Consider the following 16206-nt stretch of genomic DNA (forward strand, 5'->3'; position numbering starts at 1 on the left):
TGGGCAAAGTGGAGGATGGGAAAATGCTTTCCCCGAGTGTGTTTTGAGGTTAATTAATACCTATGTGTGAATCCGTCACCTCTAAAGCCCTGGGGTACTCACTGATAGGACCACAGTATACCGCCATCTTGCCATTCCTTGCCTGATAAATTGGGAGGAATGATGGGAAAATAGCTAGTTTGCAGACATGGGTCACAATAGGATCATATCTATGGTTATAATATGGTTGTTTATTTGGAATAGGCTACCTTCGAAGGATGGCTATATTGATAAATTATTATATCAAAGTAGCATGCTTATTTCCACAGAAATCCTACCTGCCTCTTAAAAAATGTTCTTAAGAGACACATTTTACTCCTCTAAATAATTAGGCTAAGAACAATCTAAATCAATGATAAATTGGTATCCCTCCATTCTCTACCTCCAGAGAAAAGTCAGAAAAAGCTTTTTTGGGTACTGAATTTTTTGGAGTTGACCTAAGAAGCTTATTTCCCCATCCCCTTCCAGTTTAATATGGCCTGAAGTAAGCTCTGTCTTTGTGGTGTGTGTATTCTATGTGCATATAAACTTTAATGTCACATTTATGCTACCAGTTAGGAGATTTGGGAGTCATTGAGGTGTAATGTATATGATTTCTAGGTAAACCACCTAAAATTATTTTTACTCTGTTATTGCTAGAACCTTCTTTGGTGAAATAGGCCAAATTAAAGTCTTCTCAAAAAATGCATTCAAAAGAAGTCCATCATGCACCTTCAGTAGATGGATTCAACCATTAATTTTCAAAGCTGTTTATGACTGTAGGTAGGGGAATTTAATTTTATAGAGTCTGTGATTTCAGCAATAAAGTGATCATCATTAGAAGTTTATATGTCACACTAATGCATAAAGAGTCAATAAACAAATATAATCAGGGCTTCCCTGGTGGCGCAGTGGTTGAGAGTCCGCCTGCCGATGCAGGGGACGTGGGTTCGTGCCCCGGTCTGGGAGGGTCCTGCATGCCGCGGAGCGGCTGGGCCCGTGAGCCATGGCCGCTGAGCCTGCGCATCCGGGGCCTGTGCTCCGCAACGGGAGAGGCCACAGCAGTGAGAGGCCCGAGTACCGAAAAAAAAAAAAAAAAAAAAAAAAAAAAAATATATATATATATATATATATATGTATATGTATATATATAATCAGCTTCTGTCTGTACTTAACTCCTACTCATTCTGAAATTTCTTACCACAGTTCCATATGGGTGACAAGAAAAATATTTTTGCTGTTTGGAATAAAAGAATTTGACTGTCTCATCATTTTAGTTTAACTTGGAAATCTTGACCAAAACTTTCTTGCCCTTAAAATCTGTAGCACGTATATCATTCTTTGATTTTGTGGCCAAGATATAATATTAAAAAGCCCTTAGCATTCTTTAGAATTTTCTACATGAATTTTACAACAATAGATAGTACCTCGTTTTGTCTTTCCCTTTTCTTACAATGTCTATGACTGTCCCTCACTTGGGTTCCCTGATTCTCAATACATCTTTTTCTTCCTCTGCTTATAGTTTGGGAAATGGGTTCCCAGAAGGCTTTCTGTTTTCTTCTTTCTGTTTTAGTTTCGGCATGGTTCACGATGGGGAAGGCAACCCCTGCAGGAAAGCGGAAGGCAACATCATGTCTCCCACGCTGACCGGAAACAATGGGGTGTTCTCATGGTCCTCGTGCAGCCGGCAGTATCTGAAGAAATTCCTCAGGTAAGACAGGCCAGAGCCAGGGGCATTCCCAGGTTTGGAGTAGTGACCGTGAACGGTGCTCAACAGACATGAAAACAAATACTTGGTGGATTGATGACGATTATATTGTCATGATTATTGTTGAAGAAATACAGTGAAGGTCTAATATTGTGCTAAATGCTCCTCATATATTGCCCCATTCAATCCTCACATCATCCTATTATTATCCTCATTCTAGAGTTGAGGAAATTGAGTCTTAGGGAGGTTAATTGTGCTTAAGGGTCTATAGCTGGTAAGTTGTCAACATAAGACTCACACTTAGGTCTGTTATGACTCCATGGTCTGTGCTTAGAACTCTCTCTCCTCTATGATGTCCAGAGGTTGCTGTATATATTGCCTTTTTACTGTAACTAATTATTTTAATCTAATCAACTCAGTCATAAGAGTATTAAAAGCACTAAAATGGTGTGCTTGTGTTACAGTGAATGGAGCCTTGTGTTGATTGGCTCTTTTGTTTGAAATGGCCATGAGCTAGCTCAGTGTCCAAGAGACATCCAAAGGGCATGATGATAGCTCTGTAAAATCCCTTCAATAACTCAAAACTCCTAGATTTCATTAGTAAAATGGGAGTTAGGAAGGTAGCACTATTTGATTCATAGTAAATGATGAACACAAACTTGAAACTCTTCGACATTTCTTTTGATTTCCTTAAATATATTTGACCATTTTACAACACTAGAGTTGTGGTTAAACATACATGTATTGTATCATTTTATATGTATGTAGATATAGCTTGTTAATCTAGGTTGACTCGCAAGAACACTCAGGTTCTTATCGCATCTCCCTTTGACCAGATATTAGGGAAACTAACCAAGTTTCTTTGAGAATTATTATTCCCCTGGTACTTTTTTGTTTGAACCTGTGCCAGTGCATATTATTTGCAGATGTTTACAGAATTAGCCATACACACAGGCAAGGCTGATTCAGTGGAAGGGTGTCTAACCAAATGATGCCCCAAAGGATAGTAAACAATTGACATGCCTCTCGCTATGTGACTTTCTCACATAAAAGATTTTCTAATTCATTTTAAATTTATGATCCGGGGCCTGAAGTTATCTCTTCTATTTCACGTGAGAATGGAATCAGTAAATATTATAAATCAAGGTCAATTTAGTATAGATTGAACTTCCATCATTTTTATGATGTAGTTAAATGCTTTTTTGTGTATAATAATAATAACAGCAACAGAAGCTAACTTTGAATGCTTCCTACACTGTGGTGAGCATGTTACATTGTCTCGCTTGATGTGTTAACAACTCTTATTGAAGTCAAATTATGTCAGTAATGAGATGTATAAGGGTTGATCTTGATTGCATGGTTGACTAGGACCCCCATCTGTCTGACTCCAAAATCACACGTAACCACTGTACTGTTTTACCTCTCAGTGACATCCTAGTTTAATTACTTAAGTAAGTGGAGATAAGGTGCTTTCTATGAAAATCCATCCCATTAAGACTGATTTTTTTTCTCAATGCATCCTTTGTCCTGATTCCCTGATTTGTTTCAAAATCTTTTTCGTTTTTTGCTCATAAAGATTATTTGAGGTAAAATACATCTTTGACCACTGCCCCATTGTCTGTAAAAAATACAGTGTGACTTTCAACTCTGTGAAGACAAGTAACTGTCTCTAACTAGTTTATTTTGTAACTTTAATACTCACCACAGGGTAGGCACTCAGACAAATTTGTTGAATATTGTTGAATGAGACTATTGGGGAAAGTTTTCAAATATACTGACTTCTCCCATCTCCTAGTAGGTCAAGCCTCACAAGTTGGATGGCTATAACTTCCAGTACCATGTACAACACTTTGCAGTTGTGTAAATTTCATCTTCTTAGACGGGACAGGACTCACTCTTTTAACTTTAAGCATGTACCTATTTCTTTGCCATGTTACATTTTTCTTCACATGAATGCATTCAGAGGTATGGTGTTTTGTGTGGCCAGATCACAGATAGACATGGTAACTAATAAGGACGTGTTATCACTGCAGTACACCTCAGGCTGGGTGTCTGGTGGATGAGCCCAAACAAACAGGACAGTATAAATATCCGGACCAACTACCAGGACAGATTTATGATGCTGACACACAGTGCAAGTGGCAATTTGGAGCAAAAGCCAAGTTATGCAGCCTTGGTTTTGTGAAGGTATGTTTGCTTGTGATTTCAAACTTACATTAAGATTCTATCGTGTGTCTGTGTATCTACCAGAAGTATAAACATTTGGTTTGCTAAGGCCAAGGGTTAGAGTCTGGGTTATCTCTAAAATGTCATCTGTTTGGCGTGATAATTAAGTGGCAATTTTACTGTCAGTGAATTATCCAGGCTTATCCCCTATAGACCGTGCCTGGTTTAAATACCATCTGACTGCGTCCTTGGAAGAAAATTCCTCCTCTGTAGACAAAGATTTTATCACAAGTAGTAAATCTAGATACAGTAGCTTTTACCTACTGCTTGTAACTGTTTTTGTTATCATTGTTTCATATTCCCTTTTAATGTAATCCATATAAGATCATCACCACCTCAGAAGACATACATAGGCCTTTTACAGTAATATGAACATGATCATTGGTAGCTAACTTTTTTGTATGTGTCTTGAGTAATCTTAACACTTTTTTTGTATGTATGTTGAGTAATCTTTTGTTTTTTTGAGAATCAACGTGTATCTTGAGTAATCTTAACACAATTTTTGTGTCATCTTTCATTCAGGAAAGACTTACATGTTTTGTAAATAAGTTGATTTGAATCATTTCTTTTAGATTCTCTGCATATAAGCGATATCATATGATATTTGTCTTTCTCTGTCTGACTTACTTCACTTAGTATGATAGTCTCCAGGTCCATTCATGTTGCCACAAATGGCATTATTTCATTCTTTATTATGGCTGAGTAATATTCCATTGTGTATATATACCACATCTTCTTTATCCATTCATCTTTGCTCTACCCCTGAAAGTGACACAACATTGTGAATCAACTATATGCCAATATAAAATTAAAAGTTAAAAAAAAAAGAAAGACTTACCTTTCTGTGAAAAAGATATATGGGAAAACGCAAAAGTCCAGGACGTAGAAATGGGAGAAGCATGGTTCCAGCTGGTTGACAACTACATCACTGACCATCTCAACATCCCTAAAAAGTAGAATCATTTTTAAGTTGGTTAATTCCTAGTATCCAAAGAGAAACGTGGAAATTCTAGGTATCTGGATACATGGAAATTTTGGAGATTTATAGCTCCTCTTCCCCTCTCTATTCCTATTCCTTCTCCTCCTCCTTTCTTCTCCCTCCTCCTTTTTCTCCACCACCATCCCCACTACCATTACCACCCTCGTCAGCAACCCCACCGCCATCGCGATCACCACCACTACTGTCCTCCGTCACCACCATCCACCATCACCCCCAGCAATTGCTAAGTGAGTCTCTGCTCCACATAAGGCATTCCACTTAGAGACTTAGTTTACTTTTCCTCAATCTTCACAAAAGCCTTTCGAAGTGAGAATTATCACCCACTTTCTAAGTGGAGCTCAGAGAATGTATTCCATTTGCCCAGAGCCACAAAAAAAAAGCTTCCTTGGTGGAAGCTAAACAAATTGCATCACCCACATGGATGTTAGGCTTCCTCCTCTTCATTTGTTAACACCAGTGTTTCCTAAACGTCAGCATTAACATTCAGTCCTTAACAATTACCTTTATTAGTTGTGCCATATCTCTGTATTATTTTTCACTTGTTGCTTTTCTATGAATCAACTCATTTAAAAAAAAATAAAAGTCCAGTCCTAAGAAATAATAACCACCAAATCGCCAGTTTGATATGGGATTGCATATTTTTCTAGTGCAATTTAAATGCGTAACCATTAGAAAAGTTTGTGCATACACCATCCACATTTTTTGGTGTATCCTCCATGGTATGTGGATCTTAATTTGGCAAACGCCTAGTGAGCTGGAGAAGGCTGAACATGGGACAGATTTGGGGGGACAGCTGGGGAATTTTGTTTTGGACATGTTAAGTTTGAGATGCTTGATAGAGTTTGATATGCAAGGACCATTACCATTTTGAGTATGTCACGCTTCCCCAGAAGGGGCATCCAATCTTCAGAATACAACAGGAGAAGGTAGCCAACCAGGGACAGAACAGAACAACATACGGCATTGAGACCCTTTCCTTAAAGAGTCACATCCAGGCAACATGAGACCTTTGGAGTCTCCGTGGTTATTCTCCTTTCCCTTAAATTACGACTTAAGTCTAGGGAATTATATAGATAAGGAAAAGTTAGATGAATAGGCTGGGGAAAAAAGAGGGAAGGATAAGCCAAAAAGTGCAAACTCTCCTTTCTGTTTACTTTGAAAGGAAGCCTTCTCAGGGGGCTCTCGGGTCGTCAGAGCATGTCGTTGGCTCTAATTACGTTTGACTTCTGTACTTCACCGCAGAAGAAATAACATGTTCATACAGCCTGTCGTATTTCACTCTGGAATCCCTGTGCTTTTGTGTTTTGCTTTATTTTCCTGGTCTTCTCCAGCTGCCCCCTTTCCTTAGCCCTGTGGCTTGGCGTTGGCTGTGGAATGAGGGGGTCTCCTTTGCTTTGGTCCACCCTGGGGTCATTTTGGTGGCTGCCGCATAGGCTCCGGGTGTGGGTTATGGCTTTCCCCTGGCTGTAAGAGGGAAAACAATTTAATTCTGAAAGCCTTTCGAACTGCGGCTTTGTTTCAATGGTTACCTCCCTTACCTCCATTTTGATGTAGATTGTCCTTTTCCCAGCTTAACTTGTCCCCCCATGACCCAATAGGGGAGCACACGGAGATGATGAACCTCATTGATTTTGTTGGAAGGCTGCCTTAGGCTTTCTACTAATGTCAGTAGCAGTTCCATTTCCATGGGAAATGTTTCCATATTGTGTCTTCTGAGCTGTATTGAGCTTTGGATATAGTATGTGTGGTGCCTCTCTGGGGCCGCTGCTGGTGGTGGTGTTTCCAAGCAGTGTCCTGGAGGTCCTTCCCTTCTCTTTTTGGGAGAAGAATTTTACGGTCCGTAAGACCAGGCTCACTGCCTGTATCTCTCGTTTCCTTGTGTTTTCTTTTCTCAGTCCCGTGGAACACTTTTTTTGTGAAATATTTCTAAGTATGTTCTTGCCATATTTTCTAACCATGAAATGGCTATTAACTGGAATGCTTGGAGAATCAGGTGCCTGCCTGGTTCATTGGATTTTCAGGAGTACAACACGTGACCACGTGTTGTACACGTGTTTTGTATCCTCGCTCATCGCTACTGTTTTCCCCAAAATAGATGTGTTCACTTTCTACCTTAGTCAATAGAATGTGGTGAACAAACTGGAATGACTTTGGCGATTCATGATTTTGACATTCCATTAATGATGTCATTCTGAAAAGCAACTCCACCTTTTGAGCTGGAAGAAATCTGGTTCAGTCCCCTTCCTTTATTTTTTTATTTCTTTTATTTTTGGCTGCGTTGGGTCTTCATTGCTATGCGCAGGCTTTCTCTAGTTGTGGCAAGCGGGGACTATTCTTCTTTGAGGTGCGCGGGCTTCTCATTGCGGTGGCTTCTCTTGTTGCGGAGCACGGGCCCTAGGCGCATGGGCTCGGTAGTTGTGGCATGGGGGCTCAGTAGTTGTGACTTGCGGGCTGTAGAGCACAGGCTCAGTAGTTGTGGCGCACAGGCTTAGTTGCTCCGCAGCATATGGCATCTGCCTAGAGCAGGGTTCGATCCCATGTCCCCTGCATTGGCAGGCAGATTCTCAACCATTGTGCCACCAAGGAAGTACCCCCCCCCTCCTTTATAGATAGGCAGCCAAGGCCTGGAGAAGTTGAGAGCTTTCTAGCATCCATTGATGGCACATCCAGGTCCAGAGCAATGGTCAAGGATCCGGACTCTGAAATCAGGCCAGTTTGAGTCCTGCCTTTGCCACTTACCAGCTGGGAGACTTTACAGCTTGAAACTGTCAGCATCTTGCTCAGTTTACTCATCTCAATGAGTTTATAAGAGGAATTACTGTTCACCACTAAATGGTGTTAATGACAGTATTTATTTCCTATGCCTGCTGTAATAAATTTCCACAAACGTAGTGACTTAAAACAACTCAGATTTATTTTCTTGCAGTTTTGGAGGTAGACATCTGAAATGCATCACACTGGGCTAAAATCAAGTGTTGGTGAGGTCGTGTTCCTTCTGGAAGCTCTAGAAGAGAGGCCATTCTCTTGCCTTCTCCAGCTTCCCAAAGTGGCTGGCGTTCTTGGGTCACGGCCTCTTCCTCCATCTTCAAAATCAGCAACACCTCCCTGAGTCCTCCCCCTGCTGCCATCTCTCTGGTTCTCTTCTGTCTTCCTCTTCCCTGTTTAAGGACCCTTGTGATTACCTTGGGCCCATCTGGAAAATCTAAGCACTTCCCCATCTCAAGGTCAACGGATTAGCAACATTAATTTTATCTACATCTTTAATTCTCCTTTGCTGTATAACCTAATATAGTCACAGGTTCCAAGAATTAGGACATGGTTGTTTTGGGGGCCATCATTCTGCCTACTACAATCCAGCATGAGAGTTAAATTATTTCATAGGCCTAGTGTAAGAATTAAATTGTCCAAATGCTTGAAAATTATTATAAAGGTGAAGAAGGAATGATGATGATCATTTACACCATTTATCCTTGAGAACAACCCTGTTGAGGCATGTGCTAATTTTATCACTTATTCACAGGTGAGAAAACTGCAGTTTAAAGGGCTTCTATAGCATGTCCATAGGTCCTGCAACCGGGAAATGCAGGATAAGGATTTGAATCAGACATGCATTATTCCAGTCTTGGTCTGTTCTGCTTAAATGATGATGATGATGGTGATGATGATGGTAGTGATGATGGTTAGAAACCAGATCTCTTAGTTAAAAGGCAAATAGTCTCCAAATTAACTATTGTTACCTCCCAGTCATTACTAAACACACATGAATATATGGGTAGTGTAGAAATTTCCTGCTTACATATTTGCTAGGACATATTACTGGTTACCTTGCTACTACTAACTTCACTTGACCCTACTTTCTGGATAATGTCCCATTTTGGCCACCTGAAAATAGAATGTTTTATACAACAGGTTTGAATATTTTTGTTTTTATTGTATCATCACCCTTGCCATCTCTTTCTTTCCTTTCAGGACATTTGCAAATCACTTTGGTGCCACCGAGTGGGCCACAGGTGTGAGACCAAGTTCATGCCTGCTGCAGAAGGGACCGTTTGTGGCTTGAGTATGGTAAACTGCATACTTGTTAGTTTTTAGTTCTAGAGACTTAGTAAAGTGTAGAACCCAAACTATTTGTACTGTTACCTCAGACTGGAATGCTTTGGCTTCATCTGTTTTCTGACTTTGCTTTCAATTAACCAGCATTCTTTAGCAGCTATTCTAAAACTCAATGCAAATATAACCAAGTTGGCTCCATCTTTTAAGAAGGTTTCTTTCCTTTTGCCTTTGTTTTCCATTTTTAGATGGAGGCTTGGGTTCAAATGTTTCTAGTTCAACGAGCTGGAGTGTTTCATTGTTTACTGTTTGCTTTTTAAACTTGATTCAGTGTAGACAAGCCTTGGGAAGCAGATCTTTCCTTTAGTAGCAAAGGAAGGACTGTGCCTCCATACAAAGCCTGTGTGATGCACCTCACAGGACCAATCACTGAGCTACTGACATGCCCGATAGCAGCATCCTGTCCCTTATAGCAACATATCTTGCAGGGCAAGCTGCATCTCCATCTAGGTTGTACAGAAAGTCTTTTCGCTTGCAATATCTTCAACCCTAAGAACCATTTCTATTATGGAAGATTATGGGAGATTTCTGTGCTTTGAAGGAAGGACTCTCATATATGAGTTTCTATTTTTCTTCCCCTTTCGCAGTAGAGTCTGGAGGGAAAGATACACTTGAGGTCCCAGTAAAATGATCCAGATTTGAAGCATAACTTTGAAATACCATGACAGAGAAGCTGTGAACAATGAGAGAGCTGGAGATATTGCAGGTTTTTCGGTCTCTGCCATTGGCTCTCTTGAGACAGCCAAGCCTGTAGAAAAGAATTGGCCACTTAAATTGAATTCAATTCCATCATAATTTCTTGACCACTAGATATCGGTGAAATATCTACAGAGATAAATAAAACTCCATTTTATCTCTTCAAACATTTACAGTTCAGTGGGGGAACCTGCACAGAAGCCAATAACTTTGGTTCTTTTTAATCTTTTTTTTTTTTTTTTTTTTAATTTTTTATTTATTTATTTATTTATGGCTGTGTTGACTCTTCGTTTCTGTGTGAGGGCTTTCTCTAGTTGCGGCAAGTGGGGGCCACTCCTCATCGTGGTGCGCAGGCCTCTGACTACCGCGGCCTTTCTTGTTGCGGAGCACAGGCTCCAGACGCGCAGGCTCAGTAATTGTGGCTCACGGGGCTAGTTGCTCCGCGGCATGTGGGATCTTCCCAGACCAGGGCTCGAACCCGTGTCCCCTGCATTGGCAGGCAGACTCTCAACCACTGCGCCACGAGGGAAGCCCAACTTTGGTTCTTTTTAAACACATCTTCTTGAAGTGCATAGCTGCTATCGAAGCCCAAGTGAATAAGAAGTGAATCCTGCTTGGAAATAGGGGTGCACTTAGAATAAACTACGATGACTGGGTGCCCCAAGATGGCTGTTGGAATTTGAATTTGAAGTTCCTCAGTTGGGTGAAGGAATTTGAATTTGAAGTTCTTCAGTTGGGTGAAAGAGAGACTTTTTCAAAGAGACCAGCAATAAAGGCAAAGACACAGACACACTAAATAAATGAATATTCAGAAGATGCTTTCTGATATTTGTTAAGGCATTTCTTCAATACCTCTAAAAAGATTTTATTTTTTAACTCTTTTTATTTTAAAGAAAATAAACATTAAAAAAAATTGAAGCATCATATGCGATTTTTAATCAGATGTTCTGGTCTTAGGAAATCTCAGTAAGGATTCTCAATGAAAATGTGCAGAAGGGTGTTTTAGCTGTGGTGATACAAAACAATGAATTAAGTGAATATATAAGTACTGCTCACATCATTTTTATTTTTGGAGTGTCAAAGTTTCAAACTTGCAACTTGAGGATTAGTGGGCATTCTTTCATTAAGAAAGCAACAACATTAAACGTGAGAGGGATGTACGAGAAAAGATTTATATAGTGAATGAGGAAAATAAGTGATAAATGGCATAGATCAAAGGTCTGTTATGTAAATACACCCAGGATCTAGTTCGACAGGGGCTAAACTGCTTCTGGATTAGACTTAAGTTAATATAGCATGAGATTAATCAAGCCAGAAATTAGAAAATAGATGTCCTTAGACCACTGCCCCCATCTCACTATTTTGAAACACCAGACTATGGTTATATAATAAACTGCGGAAAAGCCCTTACCTGTAAGGTCACCCTCAGTTGAGAGCATTCTGGTAACTTCCACCCAGCTTCACTCCAGTATAATTACACTGCGCTCATAGATATGGTTCTTGGAGTCTTCTTTCCCTAGGGGATGTAATTGGCTATTCATTAAACTGTAAACTCCATGAGGCCAGGGCCATGTCTTGTAGAGTAGCAGTCACCCTATGTTTTGTTTCTTTCATTGTAACTGAAACCCACCTGAATCCTCCCTGCCCCCTTCTCGCTGGTCCTTCAGTGGTATTTGTGCCACGAATACTGGGTAAACATGTGAGGATATGAAAGTCTCATACTTCTATCTAGGTCATGTGTACGAGGAAAGAAAGGTTTGTGCTTGCTGTCTATTATAAAAGGTATTTGCCCAAGTCATGGCCATTTAATTTGAAATTAGAAGCAGTGATAGAAGTATATATGAATAGATCCATATAACTATATATGTATATATCTTACATATTACGTTTTATATGTAATAAACATGCAGATCGTGCATGTATGTTTGTATATTCCTATGTATTCCTGATTTCTCTACTGATTAAAAACGCCAGAGGAGACAAATCTCTGAGCAGCTTAACTTGATACTAGGATGAATGCTGAAATAAAAGAAAGGCAAATTAATTGAAGGATTGGAACAGTTCTCAAAACCATATTTCTAAAAAATAAAAAAAATTCGACTTAAGTTGCATTGGTCAGTCATTTGCCTCCGAGATGAGTAGTAAATATGTCCTTAGGCTACTGAGTTTAAATCCGGTCTCAGCTAGTTGTGTAGCTAGTTGGGTAGTTTGAGCAAGTTAGTATTTCTTTGCTAAATTTCTCTCACTCAGAAAATAGTTATTAACTGTGACGTGCTTTGTGAAGGTTATTTTAGATACTGCATATGAAGTTTTCCCTCATCTTGCCCCCAGCTCCATTGTGCACACAGAGAAGCAACTTAATAAAGTGTAGCTGCTGTTGTTGTTATTATTGGCTCTTGTTGTTATTTTGTCCCAGCCACTGAGCTCAGCGCCTGAGAGACGCAGCCATTCTTGGTGGGGAAGATTCAGGTTCGTGCTTATGGTTGACAAAATCCTCAAATGACCCATTGCTTCCCCCGTCAAAGTTCTCAACAACATTATATGATTTCATGCAAACTCTGAAGTAGCAATTAATCCAGGGAAAAGAAAAATGGAAAACAGAAGAATTCATCAGCACATGGCAAGAAACTGAAGGAAGGAAGCCATCTCTTGACCTAGTCAAAGCGCACTAGCAACCAAGCCTCACAACAAACCGCCATGAAGCCAAGTGTATCACGGGGGAAAAGTGGAGATTTGAACGCGAAACCAACTCCCCGTAATTCTGTAATCGATCCCCACTCCTCGGCAGAACCTGGCACGATCCAAACCCCAACCCTTTGGATCTAATTGCAGAGGCTTTTAGGCAAGTGTGCAATTATGCTCTAAGTCATGCAGAACTTGCTCGTAATAAAAGCGCCGCAGGGGGATAAAGGAAAGCACTCCCAGCGGTGAGTGCAACCCCAGAGGACAGAGGTGACCCACAGAACTGGACTGGATGACAAAGAAGAACTCAAATGGAAAGGTCAGCACAGAAAACAGCTCTCGGACTGAGCAGATCACCAGCACATGAGAGACCCAGAGCTGATTCAGAAAAGACACTCAGTTCAAAGTCATCAGAGGGTCTGACACAGGGACCTTTCATACAGAAGGGCAAAGGTGTCATCTAAAAGCACAATTCGTGTATCCTGAAAGCTACTCGGTTTCAACAGAAATGCTCTATAGGGATGATTTGAAATAAAAACGTATGCATACTTATATCTGTCTTTCGGATGTGATAATCATGATAAATTCTGTGTTCATATCTGAAAAACTGATTCTCCTGGAAGAAAAAATGAGCCCAAGGGTTCTCTGAGCCCCATTGTTTCCAAATGTCAAGGGAGGCTCGCCTTCGTGTCTGCGCTGCCTCCGTAGGCGGTAGGGTAGATCCTTATCTGAACATGTCACCTGGACAGCTCACAAAGCCTGTCCTGTCATACTCAGCCTTTTGGTGACAAATGCCCCTTCTCCCTAGATGTCAGCCTTTCAAAATGCACGTGGCGAAGGCAGGGTACCAGTGTGTATGCACAGCTAGCGAAAGGGATGCTATCAAGGCATCTCCGCGTGCTTTCCCCAGGTGGTCTCTGAAAGTCACACATTCTTTTCACAGTGGTGTCGGCAAGGCCAGTGTGTCAAGTTTGGGGAGCACGGGCCTCGGCCCATCCACGGCCAGTGGTCCACCTGGTCGAAGTGGTCAGAGTGTTCCCGAACGTGTGGTGGAGGCGTGAAGTATCAGGAGAGACACTGCAATAACCCCAAGTAAGGCTCTGACACAAAGTCAGTATTTGTAAGGCATGAACCTTCAGCCTGTTACATATTGCATCTTTGTCTGTCTTGTTTATATCTGTTTTTAAGTGTAGTTTTCTTCCATCTGCTTAATAGCAATCAACGAATGAGGGTTTTACTGCTTATATATAAAGGGTGTATGCACTGGGGGAGGTATGACGGGCAGAAACCTCAAAACAGCAAAGGAGTTATTCTCTGTGTGACTCTGCTATCACGGACTCCAGTAATGGTGTGAATTACTTTCTGCATCTAAATTAGAGCTGCATGCCTGGGATGTTGTAGAACAGAGAAGCTTGGCTGGTAGACTCGTGTGTGTGTGTGTGTGTGTGTGTTGCAAACTGATGAACTGGAGAAAGTATGCTGATTTTTGCCTTACAGGAATGTACATCAGCATGTGTTGACAGATCAGCCTGACTTTTCAAGAGAAACCAGAAATCCGAAAAACTGTTGTGTGAAACTTCCCAATTTTTAAAATATTGACAACAAATTCAATTTTCTTTAGAAAAATAAAATGCTGGGAGGACTAATCCAAACATCCCTGGGTTGAGATTGGCTTGTGGGCACCATCTGATCTGGTGGTCCTGGGAGTCTGAGCTGCCCTCTGTGCTCTGTGAAATGAAGGTGGTTTTAGGTTCCTTTTATCTGCTCTAATTTGCATGTGAAACAAGTGTGAGATGTACAGTTCCTGACTGGAGTGGTGATGTCCAAAGAGCTCAGAACTTGGGGATGGAAAGATATGACTCCACATCCTGGGTCTGTCACTTATTAATTGTGTGGCTTTGGGAAGATCGCTTGAACTTGGAGGTTGGGTTTATGTATAAAATGGAGATGACAGCGCCCACCTCACATGGTTTGGGGGAATTAGAGATTGTGTCTATAGAATTCCCAGCACACTGGGGCGCATCCATTGGGCATTTGGCAAAAGGTTCTGGGGTCCGTGTGGTTTTCATCATCCTCATCCTAAACTCGCCAGGAACACGGGTAACAGAGGGTCAGTCCTCAGAAACAGCGGGCAGAGGCCTTCCTGATGAAATTGGACTTTGGAGAAGGCTATGGGGATGAGAAGAAACTGATGGGACCCTGAAAAACTAGTGGATTTAATTTTACCACACGATTCGGTTGGTGGCATAGCATGGAGGTTGAGAACAGAGACTCTCAAGCCCAGGAACCTAAGTGAGCCTCCTGGTCCACCCCTTCCTTGCTAGGCGGCCTTGGACGGCTAACTCTCCCTGCTCTGGGTCCCTCATTTGTAAAAAGGGGATAATGATGGGACCTACCTCAACTGAGCTGGTACTTGTAAAGGGCTTTTCAAAATCGCCTGGCACATGGCAAGCATTGCATAAATGTTTGGTGGATTGCAACTTTTTTTTTTTTTTTTAAGATGTTGAGGGTAGGAGTTTATTAATTAATTTATTTTTGCTGTGTTGGGTCTTCGTTTCTGTGCGAGGGCTTTCTCTAGTTGTGGCAAGCGGGGGCCACTCTTCATCGCGGTGCGCGGGCCTCTCACTATCGCAGCCTCTCTTTTTGCGGAACACAGGCTCCAGACGCGCAGGCTCAGTAGTTGTGGCTCACGGGCCTAGCTGCTCCGCGGCATGTGGGATCTTCCCAGACCAGGGCTCGAACCCGTGTCCCCTGCATTAGCAGGCAGATTCTCAACCACTGCGCCACCAGGGAAGCCCTGGTGGATTGCAAATTTAAATAATGAAATTAGAGCAAAAGGAAATTTTTGAAAAGACAAATTGTACTTCATCTGAGCCGGGTCAAGAGGCCAGTTTGTTCCAAAATGTAAGGGAGGGTTTGGAGATGCTTTGACCATGGTTTGTTAGGTGCTTGCAATATCTCAGGCTGATCTAGGATCGCTCAGCTTTGGCACTCTTAACATTTTAGGCTGAAAATTTTTTGTTTGGGGGGTTTGTCCTGTATGTGGCAGGGTGTTTAGTAGCAATCCTGACCTCTACCCACTTGATGCCAGTAGGATGAGTCCCCCTGCCCCCAACCTCCAAGTTATGGCAATGAAAATATCTCCAGACTTGGCCAAGCATCCTGTAGGGGGCAAAGTCATTCCCAGTTGAGATGCTCTGCGCCTATTAGACCCAATAACTAGGTCTCATGGTAGGGAGGCTTGTGATCCGTTTGCAGTTTATACCAGATTATTAAAAACACCCTCCTCATACTTTGAATGTAGCCCGTGTCTTGGATAGAATTGTTAAAATCATTGTATTACTTTTCATTTTTGCAGCATATTTCATGGATCTGGTTCTCATACATCGCAACATTTTACAATCTTGCTACTTTCCCAAGAAAGAAAGAGATTACCTAATTTAATAACTCTGCTGGTGAAGTGTATGAATGACGCCCCTGAGATTTAAATTAAAACCTCTCATATCTGTGGGATTGAGAACACTCATTATAGTAGGGCATTGTTCGTGGAAATAGCATACGGTAACTTTAGAGATGCCTATAAAAGAATTAATCACTGGAGTAGTTCCACTTGGTGCAGTTTTATCATTTTAAACAAGATTAAGGCTAATCAGGATTCTGTTTAATTATGCACGAAGTCACAAAACAAGTAAATGATCGGCTGCTTCGAGACAATTGAATCAGTTCTCCGTTCTTATTTCACATTATTGTCGTAAAGCTGTTTTTT

The 16206-nt window shown here is 41.2% G+C and overlaps 1 protein-coding gene across 1 annotated transcript in view; it reads left to right on the forward strand.

Annotated features, from left to right (window-relative positions):
* Positions 1 to 16206, forward strand: part of ADAMTS18 (ADAM metallopeptidase with thrombospondin type 1 motif 18) — a gene marked incomplete at both ends in the record, with an annotated part of 157275 nt that overhangs the window by 84557 nt on the left and 56512 nt on the right. Inside the window, 4 exons of the mRNA XM_079724025.1 lie at positions 1592 to 1729; positions 3760 to 3913; positions 8922 to 9017; positions 13384 to 13532. Coding sequence (XP_079580151.1) covers positions 1592 to 1729; positions 3760 to 3913; positions 8922 to 9017; positions 13384 to 13532 — 537 coding nt within the window. The remainder of the gene's footprint in view (positions 1 to 1591; positions 1730 to 3759; positions 3914 to 8921; positions 9018 to 13383; positions 13533 to 16206) is intronic.

The sequence above is a fragment of the Hyperoodon ampullatus genome (assembly GCF_949752795.1).
Source record: "Hyperoodon ampullatus genome assembly, chromosome: 18".
NCBI classification, from domain to species: Eukaryota; Metazoa; Chordata; class Mammalia; order Artiodactyla; family Ziphiidae; genus Hyperoodon; species Hyperoodon ampullatus.